The 18,284-nt window shown below is 45.0% G+C and overlaps 1 protein-coding gene across 1 annotated transcript in view; it reads left to right on the top strand.

The window, feature by feature from the left end:
- Nucleotides 1-18,284, top strand: part of MRPL39 (mitochondrial ribosomal protein L39) — a 114,635-nt gene that overhangs the window by 42,103 nt on the left and 54,248 nt on the right. The window contains exon 4 of the mRNA XM_078658364.1: nt 320-419. Coding sequence (XP_078514490.1) covers nt 320-419 — 100 coding nt within the window. The remainder of the gene's footprint in view (nt 1-319; nt 420-18,284) is intronic.

Raw genomic sequence — 18,284 nt, 5'->3', positions numbered from 1 at the left:
CCACCCTTATGCTTAAGTCTACACCTAGGGGTAAATCTCCGCTTGCAAACGATAAATAGCAAAAAAGTAGAGAATAAACCTAGATGTAGGAGTATATCTACACATGAGTTGATCTACACATGCAAACTTACCTTTTTTTAGACAGCCCCTCAGTGTTTTCTTTGGTTTCTCAGGGGTCCCGTTTGCTATTCAAAATCTTTTAATGTTGCTTCTTCTTGTCCATTTCCTCATCTACCTCTGCCCTTTGCTTCAATATATGTAAACAGGTTTGTGTTTTGTTGTGTATGTAGTGACAATGGTGACCACTTTTTGTCTGCAGGCTTATTGGCGTTCCTGTGCTATGCTCCTCGGTTGTGTGCTGGAATCTGGTTTCAAAGACGAATACATGGTCAAACTCCTCAGAGCTCCAGAGGTGCCAGGTACAGTGAATCAAAAAAGTATCTGTTCCGAAATTTGTCTGCAGTTTTGGTAGAAAACATTTAAAGGTGGACCTCAATCGGAGCATGGTCTGAAACCATCATAAGTGGTAGTTCCTTGTGTTTTGCACCCTTACTTGTTACTACTCTTCCCCTGTTATTTCTTTTTCCCTGTGAAACAGGTCTTCATTTAAATCGCTGATCTGTTTTTGCTGTTTTTTTCCAGTTGAATTTGCTCTCCTCACTGCGACAGACCTTGCTTCTGCATTGTTCACCTGGCTGTAATTACCCCATCTTTGCACCACTGTAATGTCCTATGTCAGGACCATACATTGCATTAAAATACCATGATATATTAAGCTTTATGCCAATTAATGATTTTTGAGTATGCTGCTACATACCATTTCTGGTTGCTCTGCTTTCTGATGGAGTCAGTTAGCGATTGGAATTAAAACTCAAGCGGTGTAACATTATCATTGAATGGGACATTGACTCCAGGTTAGTGCAGAGACACCATGCTATTGTAATGCAAATCTGCTGCATGGGTTTGTACAGATGTGCAGCTTTGCACTTTGTTTACAGCTTTGGGTTTCCACTGCAGTGAGAAGAACAATTGTACTAGCCAACTTATGCGTACTGTTGGCTTGTAGTGACATGCTGGGCAAAATGAAGCACAAACGAAATATAGCTCAAACGTTTCCCTGTGGCTGAGAATTGTGCAAGTAGTAAAACCATAACTTCTCTTTAACTTGTATGATATTTGTGAGGGAGTGCTTGTGTGCGGATCCAGACTGGTGAGTGCAGGAGAATGACATTTGATATCCACAGATGTGATTGATAAAGTGGTGCTGTCCTTTGTGTTGGGCTGTAAGTGTTCATTTTGGACATTCCAGTCTGTACATACACACTCTTCTGTACCTGTCCCTGAAACTGGCTGGTGGGGGATGTGGCCAGCCCACATCCTTTGTATTATAGCTGATTTCAACTGCTTGAGTAAAACCCACCAGCTCATCCCTTTCTCTGTTACTGTGCAATGGTCCTTGAGACTGGGCTAATAACCTTCCCCATCTAATCCAGCCTAAACTCCTCTCCCAATGGACATTAGGGCAGGAAGTCTGCAAACATGGCTTTCAGCAGTGGTTACATGGCTTCCCCTGTATTGAAGAAGCCTTGAGACTTTTTAAAATCTTAGGTCCTATGATTGGCTGTTTGTTGTGTCTCGTGCTCCCGGCTTGTGCTCCTGGTGGTATTGGAACTCTCGATGTGTGGCATCAGGGGTTACAAGACCACGAGCGCATCAGTTAGTAACCGAGGAGGTGGCGGATCCAATCTTCGGCTTCCTATTGCCCCTCCAGCAGCATGCTTCTTTTAGGTAAAAGATGTAACTTTACACAGACCTGTTTGATCTTTCTTCCCCGCAAGATTGGTGGCGAGAATGGGATTTATCAGTAGATGCCCACCTGAGCACACTGTACTGAACTCCCTCTGCTAGAACTTTATGCAGCGTATTGCCATGACACCATGAAGGCTCACACATCAGTATAGATGAGAAGAAAACAAGAGCTAAGAGTGGAACCTCTGTGCACTTGCTGTCCTTCTTTCAGATTGGACCTGAGCCTCCAAAGCCTGCAGAGTTGTCTTGCCGCTTGACTTTGGACAAAGGAAGATGTACCTGCATGAGGCACTGGTCTGCACTTGTCAAGAGGTCTGACCTGATGCAAGGAATGATCTGTTTGAGATCGTTGTCAGGCCGCTTAAGGAATGTAGACAGCCCAACAGCATTGAGGTCACCAAAGTCCAGCGAGAGAGACTTGTGTGTGTAGGGGTCCTGCTCCATCACTCGAGAGCGGTGAGTCTGCTTCGTCCCTGAGCATCACCGTTGAGGGCTGTTGGGTCAGGCTGGGATTGGAAAGTTGGAGTTAGAACCCTACGAGTGGTTCCATGGTTCCAGAATTTGCTGCCTGGACCATGAGGAAGACTGTTGCGGAAGATTAAAGTGCAATTTCGCATGCTGAACATTTTCCTTTCAGTGGTGACGATTTGCAGCCAATCCCAGGTCGTTCCTGCGTTTGGGGAGTGCGCTGCATTTGGATTGCACTGTTCTTGTTGCCTGTCTTCTTCAGCCATGCCATCTGTTTCTTCCCGAGAAATGGCAGTGTTCCAGGGGCAACGCTCAACACTAAATTGGCACCATCAGCGTGTGTGCAGAGTGCAGACTTCACACCACTGCTTAAGTAGGTGTGACCAATATTGCATTTTGCAGGTTATGCTCATCCCTTGTAAAAACCATGCATCGCGTGTAATGCGATGTAACTTTCGGAGGCCATCTTACTTCCTCGGGAAAGTGCAAGAGCATTCTTAAGATGCCCCACTGCCTTTACAAAGCGCAATACACCACTATTACTACAGCCATTTTGGGACACTGGCCAGGTTCCAGTTCAATTGTATTGATTTCACAGCTTTGCAAAACACGAAGGAGTGTTTTCAGCAAGCTCCACTGCCTGCAGAAAGTCATGCTACATGAAGCCGTGGCAGCCATTTTGGGACATTAGGCTAGTTTTCATTTAATTACTCTGAGGTCACGCTGTACTGTATGACTTGCCTGCCTTGCCTGCAGTATCAGTGAGAGGCGCTCCTTACCACAGAGAACTTTAAGCTAGTAACTTTTTAATCAGCTCCTATTAGAATACAGTGCTTGTAACATTGGTGACAGGCAGAGCTTTATCAAAGTATATTTCACACACACTTGTATGTGCAATTCTGTTTTCTTCTTCACTTGAATACACTTGTGATGCAGCGGAAAAACTAGTCAAAATGTTGATCTCATTTCAATTTATGTAATCTGATAACTTTCACTGACTGGGCCCATTTCATAACCTACTTCAATCACTGGTCCTCCAATGAATCTTTTACGTGAGCTAACAGGATATTCAGAGAACGTGAGACAGTTCCTTATGAGCACCTCGAACAAGCCAAATATCATACTAAATCTCAACTACCAATCTACCCTTGTCATCAACAATTAAGATAATTCTTACAATCATTAGGTTCACTCCAAGAAAGACTTGAATGCGATAAATTTTGCTCATGTTAATCGTTTATCTAAAGCCTCCGTTTGAATGGTGTAGACACATGAAATCGCATTTCATAATTAGATTTAGTGCAGTTAATTTGGTTAAATAGCCACACAGTGTCATACAGATTCAAATAAAGAAAACATTTGCTGGTTGCCTAGGAAAGGAAATGAGATGTAAACATGGAAAAATCGATCATTTAGCATTTAGATCATACAAACCAAAGAATGCGGAGTCTCAGTTCAGTGTGCAACAGGAAAGAGTCTGAATAACCCTTCAGCCAAAAGGTTATCACCTGCATGCTTTACCAGACGGTAAATGCAGGTTCGAGTCAGTTCTGGAAAATTCAGTTCAAATGGGGTTTGGCATTAAAGAGAAATCAGAGTTCAGTTCGACCGCATGCGAGGCAGGAAAAGGATAAATGACAGCCAGCCCCGACTCCTCCTCCAAGGGGCAATTATACTTCCAAAAGTCTAGTTTACGCCCATAAAGTATCAGTTCTTGTCATCCTATATGATTTTCATTGGTCATCCAAAGTGGGCTGTAAATGGTGTGATCAATATAATACTAAAAATCCAGAAGCATTAAGTAATACTTTTGCAAAATCATCTAATCCAATTATTTTATATTTCCATCCTTTCCTCGGAAGTAAGAACATTCACTTTGTTCACTGTCTATCCATTCCCAGACACTCTCTGGTTTTGCAATTTTATCGATACATTTTGGTCAAAAGTGTTGCTGAATCAAGAGAGTTCTCTGTCTTAGAGCATAAAAAGGAAATTTCACAAAAAGTTCTCACAGCATGTTTAAGTGACTACTTCAACTAGATTCTGTTTTTCGAACAAGGAAAGAAAAATACCTGAGGCCTACAAGAAGTTTTCGCTGAATCATTACCACGTTCTTAGTTACTTCTTTCATTAATCTTCTAAAAGTTACAGGTCAATATTAGGTACTACCAAAATTGATTTGCATGTGTCCTTTTCAAAACCAATATTTACGTTTCCATTCTAAAGTGACACGTTTTTATAACTCAATACTAAAATAAGCTGCAAGCTTTCATATTATCTGTCAATGCTAAATTAAGCATTTTAATCCTTACAGGTGCTTATTAGGTAGACATTGCTTTCATTTTGGACACCTTTTAAAAGTTATTGTCCGCACATTTTCTATATTAAGTTTAGTTTCTCAAACCTCGTGATTACAAAACAAAACCGGTTTCTGTTTCTCTTTGTTTACATTTTCATATTTTCATGTTTCCAAACACACCTGCATGCTTTTACGATGCAGTATAAAATCTCAAGTTTTTAATTTCTATCATTTTACACAATTTCAACAAGAATTTAGTATCGTAAGTTTCTCGGTAATGGTGAGAATTGATAGAGGCAATCGTTATTTAGATAGACCGCTTGTCTCCTGAGGCGGAAGCCGGGAGCAGCGCGAAGATCGTTTTTAATAATTTTAAAATTGTTGTGTAATATTACTTACTTTGCTCATTTTGCACATCCCACCTACCCTTACCCATTTAATTCAGTGGCCGTGCCCTCTGCAGCCGATCAGGCGCTGGGAGGGGAAACTGATTACTAGTTTGGCCGCCATCTTAGGAAGGTGCCGGGTGACGCTGCTTTTGGCCGGATGATCCCACTCCCGGTCAGTACATAAGGCGCCTCCTTAGCAGCGCATTTCATTGATAGATCGCTTGTCTCCTGAGGCGGAAGCCGGGAGCAGCGCGAAGATCGTTTTTAATAATTTTAAAATTGTTGTGTAATATTACTTACTTTGCTCATTTTGCACATCCCACCTACCCATATACATTTAATTCAGTGGCCGTGCCCTCTGCAGCCGATCAGGCGCTGGGAGGGGAAACTGATTACTAGTTTGGCCGCCATCTTAGGAAGGTGCTGGGTCGCGCTGCATTTGGCCGGACGATCCCACCTCCCGGACAGCATAAAATGACATCACATGCTCTGCCGCGCCGCGGGCGTGCCGAAGGCGCCCCTAAGGCAAGCCCGTCTGCGCCCGTCCGCGCCGGGACCCGGCCCAGGGCCATACCCCCTGCCCAGAACTATCCTGATAGAGGACAACGGAATTACTCCAGCCAGGAGCTCCTATCACTAAGACCCAGCATCACATGTGCCCCGATTGAGCTACATAAGGAAGGTAAAAAATTTCCATCTTGCTCATGTGCTTTTGCATTCTCACCTATTAGGGTCCCTAACATGCCCCAAAACCAACCTAAGATACCAAATTATAGAAACATTACTATCAAGGCTGGCTTAATCAATGTCAGGTCCATGGTCAAACACAACATCCATACAGCAGAACTAATTGAAAGCCAAAATATTGACCTACTGTTTGTTACCGAAACATGGGCAGACGAAGCATCGGATGCCGATTTGACCCTTGCCATCCCCCAGGGCTTCTCTATTTTTAGAGCCGACAGAAAAATGAAACGTGGGGGAGGATTAGCAATCATAGCAAAAGAGGAACTCTGGATCAAGAGTTCAGAAAGAGGAAGTAACCCGGACTGTGAAACCTTGACCTTTCAAATTAAGATTACGAATAACTACACGTTCAATGGCCTATTAATTTACAGACCACCTAGTGCCAAGACGCCTCTAATTGAGCTTTTAAGTCCATTTTTAGAATCGAGCGTGAAAGGCCCTGACTATACAGTTCTAGGAGATTTTAATTTGCACTTGGAGAACATTTTGGACCCCAAGGTAGCTTAATTTAAGGATGCAATGGCAAACTTTGATTTGGACCAAAAGGTACACCTAGATACCCATTGTGCTGGCCACACCTTAGATGGCATCTTCACCTCATGTCAGAGCCTAAATAAAATTGACACTCTCCTGGTCCCATGGTCAGACCACAAGATGGTCTCCTTCTTATTAGAAATTAAAGAAGATACGGGGAGGACCGCGAAACTCTTAAGAAAACCACATATCCTGACTGGTCAAAAGTCAATCCCCAGGCTCTTATTGACCCACTCCGCTCATCATACCCAGCTCTTGATGTAGACAGCAATATGCCTGTAAACAATTGGTTGGATGCTGCAGTTCAACTCACAGTCCCACAAAAGAGTCACTTTCAAAAGAAAGATCCCCTCACAACCATGGTTCTCAGAAGCATTGAAGGCACAAAAACAGACGTGTAGAAGAGCAGAGAAAAAGTGGAGAACCAACTATGACACCCAGTTCAGACAAGAATATAAAGCAGCTCAAAAAGCAAATATTTCGTTCAGAAAATTAACGAGTCAAAAAACTCTAGTAAGGCTCTCTTTGCTACTGTAAAAAAAACTATCAAAAATTGAAAACAGCAGCTCAGAAGAAATGTCGTCAGACTTTTGCAACACACTAGGTGAATTCTTTGTTAACAAAGTATCTTCAGTCTATGACTCTTTTAAAAGCCATAACACAGATATGGCAGATCAGGCTACCTTACACCCAATAAATCTAGTGGAACAATCAGTTCAACCCATATTGTTCCATTTCATCCCTCCTACAGCAGATCAAATCCAGAAAGAGGTGCTCACCACTAATTCAGGCAGCCCAATGGATCCTTGCCCACCCAAAGTAATGCAAATCTGCCCAGAACAGCTGAGCCTGGTACTAGAAAAACTATTTGCTCAAATTCTCGGAACTAACACCTTTCCAGATGACTGGAAAATGATATCGATTAGGCCTCTATTGAAAAAACCAAATCTAGATTGTGAAGAACCAAGCAATTAAAGAACAATAGTTAGGATTCCTTTCACCGCGAAAACTTTTGAGAAACTTTTAAACAAACAGTTATCCCGCTACCTGATGGATGGTAACTGGCTGGACCATTCTCAGTTCGGTTTTCGCGAGGGACACGGAACGGAGACTGCTCTACTCACAGCATTGGAAGAACTTAGGAAAGTGTTGGACAATGGAGCGAAGGCCGCCTTGGTGCTACTTGACCTATCGGCGGCCTTCGACGCGGTCAGCCACGAGATTCTCCTAACTCGTTTGAGAGTAGCAGAAATACATGATTCAGCATGTACCCTCATCGCTTCCTACTTAGAGAACAGAACCTTCTTGGTAGAATTAGGAGGAGCTAAATCTAAACCATTCAACTCACCATGCGGGGTCCCGCAGGGGTCCTCGCTGAGCCCCACCCTTTTTAACTTATATGTGGCCCCTCTTGCAGAAATTATAAGGGACTGTGGCTTCACCCCAATATCCTACGCTGATGATACCCAAATCGTGGTGTCTATCAGCAAGGATGTGAAGGACACAGCAGAAAAATGTCAACTATGTATGATACAGGTCAGCCAATGGATGAAAAAGAATTGCCTAAAGCTTAACGGGGACAAGAGCGAGGTGATGATACTAGGGGGTGACACAAATATCTGGTCCCCCGCTTGGTGGCCCAATAATCTGGGTAGATGCCCAAATTCGTCAGAAAAAGTGAAGAATCTGGGCATTACTCTAGACACCAGCAAGCTGGCATCAACATTCTGGTTCATCTTAAAAATGATAAAGAAGATATTGCCTTACCTACCACAGGATTAGCGTAAGACAGTGGTGACAGCTTTAGCCTTGTCAAGACTGGACTACGGGAATGGCCTATATGCTGGAGCTAGGACAAAGATCTTAGCCAAACTACAACGCCTGCAGAACGCAGCAGCCAGGCTGGTACTCGGCATACCTAAGTTTGAGCCAATCAGCCACAAACTAAAAACCCTGCATTGGCTGCCAATCGCAAAAAGGGTGCAATTCAAATCATTGTGCCTGGCCTACAAGGCACTTCATGGAACAGGATCGCAATTCCTGAAGTCACATCTAAAACAATACGAACCAACCAGACTTCTTAGATCCTGCCAACTGAAACTCATCAGGGTCCCAAAATTTAGACGAGCTAGCTGGGGTGGAAGAAGTTTCCTGGTACATGCAGCACGAACCTGGAATCAGCTGCCTTTTGCTATAAAAATCAGCCCATCCTTGGAATCCTTCAGAAAGGAAGTTAAAACCTGGTTGTTCTCTGCACAGCTCTAGCTACCATTCTCGAGAGTCGAGGGTCTGTCATAGCGCCAAGACACCTTCGGGCATTCGCGCGCTTTATAAATTGACAAATCAAATCAAATGTTATTTAACTTTTACGTTCCATCACTTGCATCGTAATCAGTTTGTGCCACCCACCCACACAAATACTATTCTTTAAGTAATGGAGAATGGAGAAAATAGCAGCGCCACCTCCATTTCCTCAAGTTATAGGTACCCATTCTCTCGATTGGGAACAGTGGCATGAAACGTTCCAGTCATATCTCAAAGCCATTGATGGTGAGTGACCCTTCCCCTCAAAAAAGTAAAAACACTTTAGTGTACAATTTGGGACCGACAGGAGGAGCATTTTAAATACTGTTCCTTTAGAAGTTTAAAGGTGTGCACTGGTATTGGTGATGATGGTGACATCGCCTGAGATACTGGATGAGTACGCGTCGATTGTCAAGACTCTGGATTATAGATCCAGGTACAGGAAGAGCACCGTTTTGGAACTTCAGAAGTTTCTTCAGCAGGCACAATTGCCGGGGATATGTATTGGTGACTTTGCAACTGCACCGAGAGCACGTGCTTCGACTTCAGATTATTGTGAATTTAAGGATGAAATAATTAGCAATCCGTTAATCGAGAGAACGAACAATAAGGAAATCCAAGAAGAGTCATTGTCGACAGAGGATCCTGACCTTGAGATAGCTTTAACTATGGATTGGACCATTTCGACTCTGAATTATGTTTGAGGGAAATGAACGTGAATGTAAAGGCAGGTGAAATAAAACTGATTACCAAGCAACCTGATAAACATGCTGTAAAGACTGAGAGTGACAAATTTAAGAGTGAGACCTCCAATGTTAAGAGTGTACGTGGAAAAAAAAGTGAATTTGCGTGCTTTCGTTGTGTAATAAGTCTAATTTAGGCAACACTAAGTTCTGTGCAGCCCTTCGCCAGGTCTTTTTCGGATGTGGCCAAAAAAAGTATTTTGCATGTGTCTGCAAATCCTTGATTTGTCTGTCCTCCGTGCTTCCCCTCTGTAAGTAGCCATGAGATGGGCTCAAAGTCCCCCCCCCCCACACACACACACACACCAGACCCCGCCCTTTCATGACCACGCCCCCTCCACACACAGTAAAACAAATGTGGAAATTGGCAGTTATGATTACATGGCAATTAGACTTAAATACTATTAAAGAATAGAACATGTAAAACTAAAACGCTCTATATAAATGGCAGCTGGCATGCACGTTGGCATATACTGCCATCTACTGGCCGACAAAGCAAAGCAGTTTCAAATCGGAATAAACCCACATGATTTCGTCTTTCAGTATTATAGTTTTGGTAATTATTTAGGTATTCCCAAACTGCTCTTGTCTGTTGAAATGCAGGTTAAATCCTTCCTGCAGAAGAGTAGGCTGACTTCGACATTTCAGTTTAAAGTTGGTGTTTTTGGAGTTCTAATTCCAGTGTGCCTTTTAAAATGCCAAGGCTAACTCTGAGAAAGGAGTGGCTTACATTGATTTTGGAGCCAAGACACTCTTTGTCATTAAGGTGACAAGACTGCACCCGATGTGTTTGTGGGTCTTCGTTTACGAATGTCTCTGAAAGTGGTGAGGTAGAATTGATAACATGCACCCCATTGTACCCACCCTCATCAGGCAGGTCTGGTTGTTGCCAGACACTGCTGCAATGTCATCAGACAGCAAAACACATTTTCTTCCGAAACAGCAGAGTTGCGAAACTCTTCGAACCTGACTCACGCATCTGAGAAAAATATATCCATGTTAACAAAGTGTTTGCAATCTGCACAACAAGCTTGGCACTTGCTTTCAGAGCAAGAACAACCCATTCCTAAGTTCAAATGCAGAAGCTGCCTGAAATGCCTCACAGGTCTAAGTTGTGCATGGTCCCATATTGGACACTTTCCCTCTGCTTTCATGCAGCGGAATGCTACCTCTCTCGGGACATCCAATGTGTACAAACAGCAGTAAGTAATTTTTAGTACTGTTTAATATTGTGAAATATATAAGCTCAACATTGTTCTTCATACATTTTGTTCAAACATACACAGGTCCCTATGTCCCAATATTACAGAGATGGTAAATGTAATACAATAGACGTATTATGAAGCAATGGATCTTATTCAATTTAATTCAAAACATATGGATTGAATTATCACAGTATCCTACAGATAGAAGATGTAAAAGATGAATCTTCTTATGGAGCGGTGGATCGGCAGCCGACACGTGTTTCGATACTTGGTAACTTTTTCAAGGCTTGTAAAAACAGTCCGGTTGGTGCGTTCAAATATCGCGGACACCCTGGGGTCCCCTATATAAACCACCACGTCCTATTTAAGTCGCTAAGTGCAGGTCATCCATGGTAAGAGTCAGCAGCCAATAAAGTCAAAGGTTGGAAAATTCCTTTAATCCAATATCCTTGGTGAGAAGGACCGCATCCTATAAGTACAGATGCAAAAAAGTTTAGGTGGTTCAATAAAAGAGTATAATAGCCCTTACTATGCAGACCGCTTGTTCTCAGAAGTACTCCAAAATTTCCTCCATACAAAAGTCTAAAAAAAGGTCCTTATGCAAATTCCCCAATATATATCGCATTTAAGTTTGCTAGTAGTATATGTAGTCCCTTTTGACCTTACCGGTACCAAAAAATAGGACCATAGTATTTCGAAGCTGAGAGGGCTATAATATGCCCGCTTAATATTTGCAAAGTCTCCGTATTTGAAAATAAGTAGATGCGACCTTCAGGATGGAGTTTACTTGTGGTGATCAGGCTGGAGTAGTGAGCTGCCCTAGTTTTACGCACCAATTTATAGCAAGACTTGATTGCTGATCTGTGCTATTGTTTAGCCTGGGAATCATATGATCGCCTCCATACTCTTTGCAGAACCTTGCAATTCTTCCTGGCTAGGGTCAGGTCCTCATTGAACCAGACGTAAGCCTGAGCACTTTTAGAGTGGGTGAGTTTGAATGGGATACAAGTGTCCAGTGCTTGGGTTACCCACCTTTGAAGGAGCGCATCGGCCTCTTCTATATTTACGGCTTTATCAAGCAGCTGTGTGCTCAAGGCTGTGAGGAAAACCTCCTGGTCAAGTTTGTGCCAAGGCCGTTTCAATGCAGGGTGCTGGTTTGACTGGGACTTAGGACCGGCTAGCGTTAGCCGCATTGAGATGACAAAGTGGTCTGTCCAGATAATAGGAAGAGGTGCTTGGACTTACAATGACTCAAGGTTTGAAAAAATCCGGTCGAGGAGATGCCCAGCGATATGCGTGGAGCCCGCGACCTATTGAGTCAATTGGCAAGCTGCCAAGTTCCCAAGGAAACTTAAAATGTCCAGGGATTCCAGCATCTCTAGATGGAGGTTTAGGTCAACAATAATATTAAAATTGGTAGTTTGGAGTGCTCGTATCGTGATAGTATTCGCCAGGGCTTCTCTAAAAGTTTTTGCAGCGTTCATTAAATGCCTCGGGGGCTCAACAGGCTCCACCCTGGCTGGGCTCTGATGGGCTGAAGACCAACCAATCAGCGCGAAGGCACTGAAGTGTCCAACGATTCAGACAACGAGTGAAAAGCAGTTTGAGTGCAAGGTACACTTTTAGTAAAACTTTAAAAAAGTGCAGTTCTAGCAGCAATTGTGGGTGCAATCATGCTGTGCAGGAGTGGCAGAGAGGTAACGTGGCACCCCAGGATAGACCAGAGGTGCCTGGCTTCTAGAACTTTCTGGCCCCACTTAAAAGGTCTTGCACAAAGGGGAGAGCTTTCTTTTTTTTAATAACAAATGTTATTGATTTTATTTAAAAACCTTACAAAGAACGGATGTGACAAGAAGCAATAAAGCATAGCAAAGAATTGCCAAGGTACATAAATTGTTAACTTAAATACACACCCCTTCGCAGGGCCAAGAACAAATAGCCAGCTTTCTCTTGGTGTTTTTTTTTATTTTGCTGGACACGGACTGGAGGCGGCAGCCATGGAAAACTGGAAGGTGGAACCCCCTGATATCCATGTGAACAAAGGCTGTGACTAAAAGCAGTGCTTTAAATGGGAAAAAATAAGTGCAGGTACTCATTAACATGAGCTAGCGGTGTAGTTAGTGGGTGGGGCCAGGGGCGGGGCTAAGGGCAAGACATGATGATACTTAACGACTTCTATAACAGTTGCACCACACAACAAAACACATGATAAATGTGTGTATGTAAACAAAGCAGGTTAACATTAGACAAAATTAGAGAGAAATGCGATAATATGTTAACATTTCCTTTTTTTGCAATAGTTACACCTTCTTAATGCCATACTGTTAAATGCTGTTGTTTGGCACAATACTATATATTTTTGAGCATGTGAGTAGGAAGAAACTGAAAATACCTCCACTATGAACCAAAGCTCTTATGGCACCAAGCAAATGAAGCAAATCATCATGACCCTCCCCAGAAGATATTTCTTGTCTCTTCCATCGATCTATCCATTCATCCTACCATTTACCTGCTGATGTCCACCATTTACCCTTTACATTCTGTTGTCTATTCAGTTTTTCATCCATCATTCAGTTTTTCACCATTCTGTCTGTCCACCCTTCATATCCAAACCTATCCATCCATCTTTAAACCTATCCATTCATCCTTTCACTCATCCATCTCTTTATCCACCCTTTCACTCATCCATCAACCCTTTCACTCCATTATACCATCCACCCTTTCATTCTATCCACCCTTTCATTCCATCCACCCTTTCACTCAATCCCTCCTTTCATTCATCCATCATCCACCTTTTCATCCATCCCCCCCTCCCTTTCATTCACCCATCCAATCTTTCACTTATCCACCTATATCAACCCTTTTATTCAATCATCCACCCTCCTTCATCCATCCATTCATACATCCACCCTTGCTTACTCATCTATCCACTCACTCACCCACCAACCCTCTCTACTATGTTATTTATGAACCTTTGTCACCGAGCAGACATGTACAAACAAAGTGCCACCCATTTTTCTTACAAAAAACAAGCATACAAATGCAGGCAAATACACAAACATAAGCAGACACACTAAAGACTTTGGAATGTTAAAAGCCATGTCATACTCTTCATCATGGCTTTTTTAATTGCCACTACCAGGGGACTGCCATGATTCCTATGTTTGTGCAAATGCAGAGGATAGTGTGAATGTGGTTGACCGCACAGGGCCTGAATGGACCCCGTAGCTGCCAAGGTTTCAGGTTACTATGTGTGACATTTTCATATTTTCATTGTAATTGTGAGTGCCATTTCAACGACTATGAGTGACACTTTCTTTCTCGCTAGCACAATTAAGCAAGGAAGACGAGGGAATCATATAAATATCAGAAAAACATCCATTTGAGTATAGCTGCTAATGTTTCAGATTGCTTATGTGTGACATTTTCATAGTTTCAGTGGGTTCGAGGCATGTGGGCTGCTGAATTCATATCTTTAGCATAGATTGCCGCCTAGTGTTGGGTCCGATGATTGCACATTGTTGTCCTGGAAGAGTCTTCGAAGTATCACGAGATAGGTGGCTCCTCCCCTGGACTACAGTGCGCATGGGCATCGACTCCATCCCCAGATTGTTTTTTTCCGCCATTGGGTTCGGATGCATATTTGATCACTCAAGTTCGGAATCAATAGAAACTTTTCTTTTGGCCCAAAGGCCTTTACTATATCATCGGTATTGTCTTGCGATCGGTGTCCTGTTCTGTTCCAGCGCAGTTCCCGAGTCGGACATCCAGAGGAGTCGCGTGGCTCTTTGGCGCTCAAGGCCCGGTCGACGCTAAGACCTTATTCGACGAAACATCATGGAACGGAGCCCGTTCAAGAGGTGCCCCGTGCGCAACTCGAAGTATCCTCACATCGACGTCCACCCGGTGTGCAACAAGTGCCTGTCGCCGGATCACAATGAGGCAAGCTGTATGGCTTGTTCTCGTTTCCGCTCCAAGAAGACGATTCAACTTCGGCGCTCCAGGAGGCCCAGCAGACTGCACCTGACCCGGTGAACATTTTCGATACCGAGGGAGAAGAGGCAGACAAGCAGGAAGATCAAGAGCCGATGTCCCTTCCAGCAGCGGAGATCGACTCCAACTACGACGCAGATGTTGAAATGCTCGATGCTGAAGAAGTCGTCGACGAGGTAGGAGACGACGACGGGGCCTATGGGGCCATGGAAGATAGCTCGAGCGAGGAGCTATGCCCCGTTGAAACAATTCATACGGCTCAGGTCGAGGGATCGCCGCATGGCCTTACCCAAGATCTTATACTGGGTTCTACAGTCTCTCCTCCGGGCCCGGCTACGGACACTTCTAACGAGCCACATATGGTGAAATCGAAACCGAAAGGGAAAGCTTCGGTGCCTTCACAACCGAAAGCACTAGAGGCGCCACCGAAACCGAAAGTGCGTGTTGCCTTGGTCGGCTCGAAGTCTTGTGACCCATCGGCGCCGACTAAGTCAAAAAAGGTTATCGACCCGGTGAAGTCGCTCAAGGGTGTCGACCCGAAGACTGGGGCACCGAAAGCACTTGTCAAGGTCGTCGACCCGAAGAAATTGACGCCGAGGGCCGTCGACACAAACGAAGGAATCGGAGCTACAAAGGTTGTCGATCCTGCGCCTCGGCCGGAAACGACCAAAAGCAATACAACCCTCGAGACCGCACCTGGTGGTGGCTCAAAGGGACCTGTCGAGTCGACGCAACCGTCCGCCTCCTTCTCAAAGCGAGTGTCGGAGTCCTTAAAACGCATTAAGGAGAAAGCTGTCGGACCGAAGGTTACTTCCACGCCGAAGACTGCCACCAAACCTCAAAAGTCACCGGCGCCAATTCAGTTTACGCTGCCACCGAAAGTGGTGCCTAAGGCCTTCGCACCTAAACCGGTCGTCGAGGCGTCCATGAAGGTGTCCGCGGGGCCGAAGCCTACACCTAAGGTTGTGAGAACAGAGCATCGGCAACCCCTGCTTGAGGAGCAGTCGGAACAATTGATCGACGCCCACACGGGGAAACTTTCTATTTACAAGCGAAAGATTGCCCCAGCACAGCCTATGGAGTCCTACACAATTCCATTAAAAAAGAAGAAGGATTCCATGGATTCACCCGTTCTTGTAGAACTAATAGCTCCACGTGGACAGGACACTGCTCCTATCTCGCCCACTTACTCAGATGTGGAGGCTGGGGAAGGTGACTATGATGAGTACAACTACCCTGCTGACACTGATCCTGAGGATCAACATGACACATGGGCAGATGCTGCTGACCCAGGGGATCCACAAACTGCCCCAGACACTCAAGTGTATAATGTGAAAACATCGCCTACTGAGGACTCAGCGGCATTTAATGCGCTTATTGAAAGGGCAGCCAAGAATCATGATGTCCAGCTCCATGCTGACCCTATTGAGGTGGACTTTTTGTTTGACACCTTTTCCACCTCTGAGAGAACCGTAAAGACTCTGCCAATGCTGAAGGGTGTCTTGAAACATGCTGCAGACATTTTTAAAAAACCTGCAAGGGTTATAAACCCCAGAATTGAGAAGAAGTACAAGCCGGCGTCTGGGGACCCTACCTACATCAAGGGCCAGTTGCCGTTGGACTCTCTAGTTGTTTCCAATGCCCGGAAGAGAGCAAACTCACAAACTACTGGTGATGCTCCTCCCCTGACAAGGAATCTAAAGTGCTAGAAGCATCGGGGAAGAGGGTGGCTGCTCAAGCGTCCAATATCTGGCGCATTTCAAACACTCAGGCACTCTTAGCCAGATATGACAGGGCACATTACGATACACTTGAGACCCTGTTACAACACTTGCCAGATGAATATAAAGAGGCAGCGGAGATGCTCATACAGGAAGGGAAACTCATCTCAAATGCTTCTATTAAGTGTGCACTGGACGCAGCAGATACCGCGGCCAGGGCCATTAACACCAGTGTGATGTTGCGGCGACAGGCCTGGCTCAGAATCTCCGGGTTCAAGCCGGAGATACAAACCACCATCCTAAATCAGCCTGTGAACCCTGATCACTTATTTGGACCTGAGGTGGACACCACCCTAGAAAAAATCAAAAAGGACACTGAGACTGCAAAGTCTATGGGGGCTCTGCAGTCGCAGCAGTTCAGGGGTGGTTCTTTTCGTCGCTCAGGCAATAGAGGTGTTTCCAGAGGCCAGCTGTCCCAGCAAACACAGTACAATAAAGGAGGCGCGCAAACCACGTACAACAAACAAAATAGAGGTGGCTATCGCGGAAACAGCGCCAAAGGCAGAGGTCGTGGAAACAACAGCTCCCGATCCTCCGCCGCCAACAAACAGTGACGCCTTGTCACTGCCCCCCGACCATACAACACCGGTAGGGGGGAGACTCCAACATTTCCTGCCGGTCTGGAAATCCATCACCACAGACAGGTGGGTTACAAAGCTTATCCAGTACGGTTATTGTTTGGAGCTCACATCCACTCTACCCAACATACCACCAAAACACCGTCCTATGTCCACAGAGCATTTGCACTTATTGCAGCAGGAGGTACTCGTCATGCTGCAAAAAGGGGCAATCGAGCTCGTGCCGGTGGAAGAAAGAGGCACAGGAGTGTACTCCCTGTACTTCTTAATCCCGAAAAAGGACGGGTCCCTCAGACCCATACTGGACTTCAGACCCCTAAACCAGTACATTCTATGAGAACACTTTCACATGCTAACACTGCAGCAGGTTATTCCGTTGCTCAATCAGGGAGATTTCCTCGCCACATTAGATCTAAAGGATGCATATTTTCACATTCCGCTACATCCGTCACACAGAAAATACCTCAGATTCACCATTCAGAATCAGCATTACCAATTCAAAGTCCTCCCTTTCGGAGTGACTACAGCGCCCAGGGTGTTCACAAAGTGCCTGGCGACAGTGGCCGCACACCTCAGGAGACAAAACATTCACGTCTACCCTTATCTGGACGACTGGCTTGTCCAAGCAAAGTCAGCCCAGCAGTGCGCCGCCAACATGTCCCACACCATTCACCTTCTTCACGATCTGGGTTTCTCACTGAATTACCCAAAATCACACCTTCAGCCCGCCCATATACGGCAGTATCTGGGCGCGACGATAAACACTCTGGCAGCCACAGCTCAGCCAAATTCAGTGAGGATCAACAGCATTCAACTGCTGATACAGAAATTCAGACCGCAACACTCGCTTCCAGCACGAGTGTTCACGCAGTTGATAGGCATGATGGCCTCCTGCATCTTCATAGTCCCGCATGCGAGACTACATATGCGTCCGCTTCAGGAGTGCTTAGCACATCAGTGGACTCAGGCTCACGGACAGTTGAAAGACCTAGTGTTGGTAACCGGTCGTGCATACAATTCTCTGCATTGGTGGAATCCACACAACCTTTGCAAGGGACGACCGTTCCAGGAGCCTGTGCCACAGATTATTCTGACAACGGACGCATCTCTCCAGGGATGGGGAGCTCATGTACTCCACTACACAGTGCAGGGACTATGGACAACGCAGCAGAAGAAGATGCACATCAACCTCCTAGAGCTGATGACAATCTTCATGGCGATGAAGGCATTCAGGGTACATCTGTGCAACAAGGTCGTGTTGATCAGGACGGACAACATGACGGCAATGTACTACATTCAGAAGCAGGGAGGTACACACTCTCCACAGTTGTCTCATCTGGCTCAGGGCATGTGGAAGTGGGCCATTCAAAGGAACATCTTCCTCATGGCCGAGCACCTCCCAGGCAAGGACAATCAGATGGCAGACATGCTCAG

Source organism: Lissotriton helveticus, chromosome 8 (genome assembly GCF_964261635.1).
Source record: "Lissotriton helveticus chromosome 8, aLisHel1.1, whole genome shotgun sequence".
NCBI lineage: Eukaryota > Metazoa > Chordata > Amphibia > Caudata > Salamandridae > Lissotriton > Lissotriton helveticus.
The sequence above is the reverse complement of the archived record's forward strand: the minus strand, read 5'-3'. Positions and strand labels throughout refer to the sequence as shown.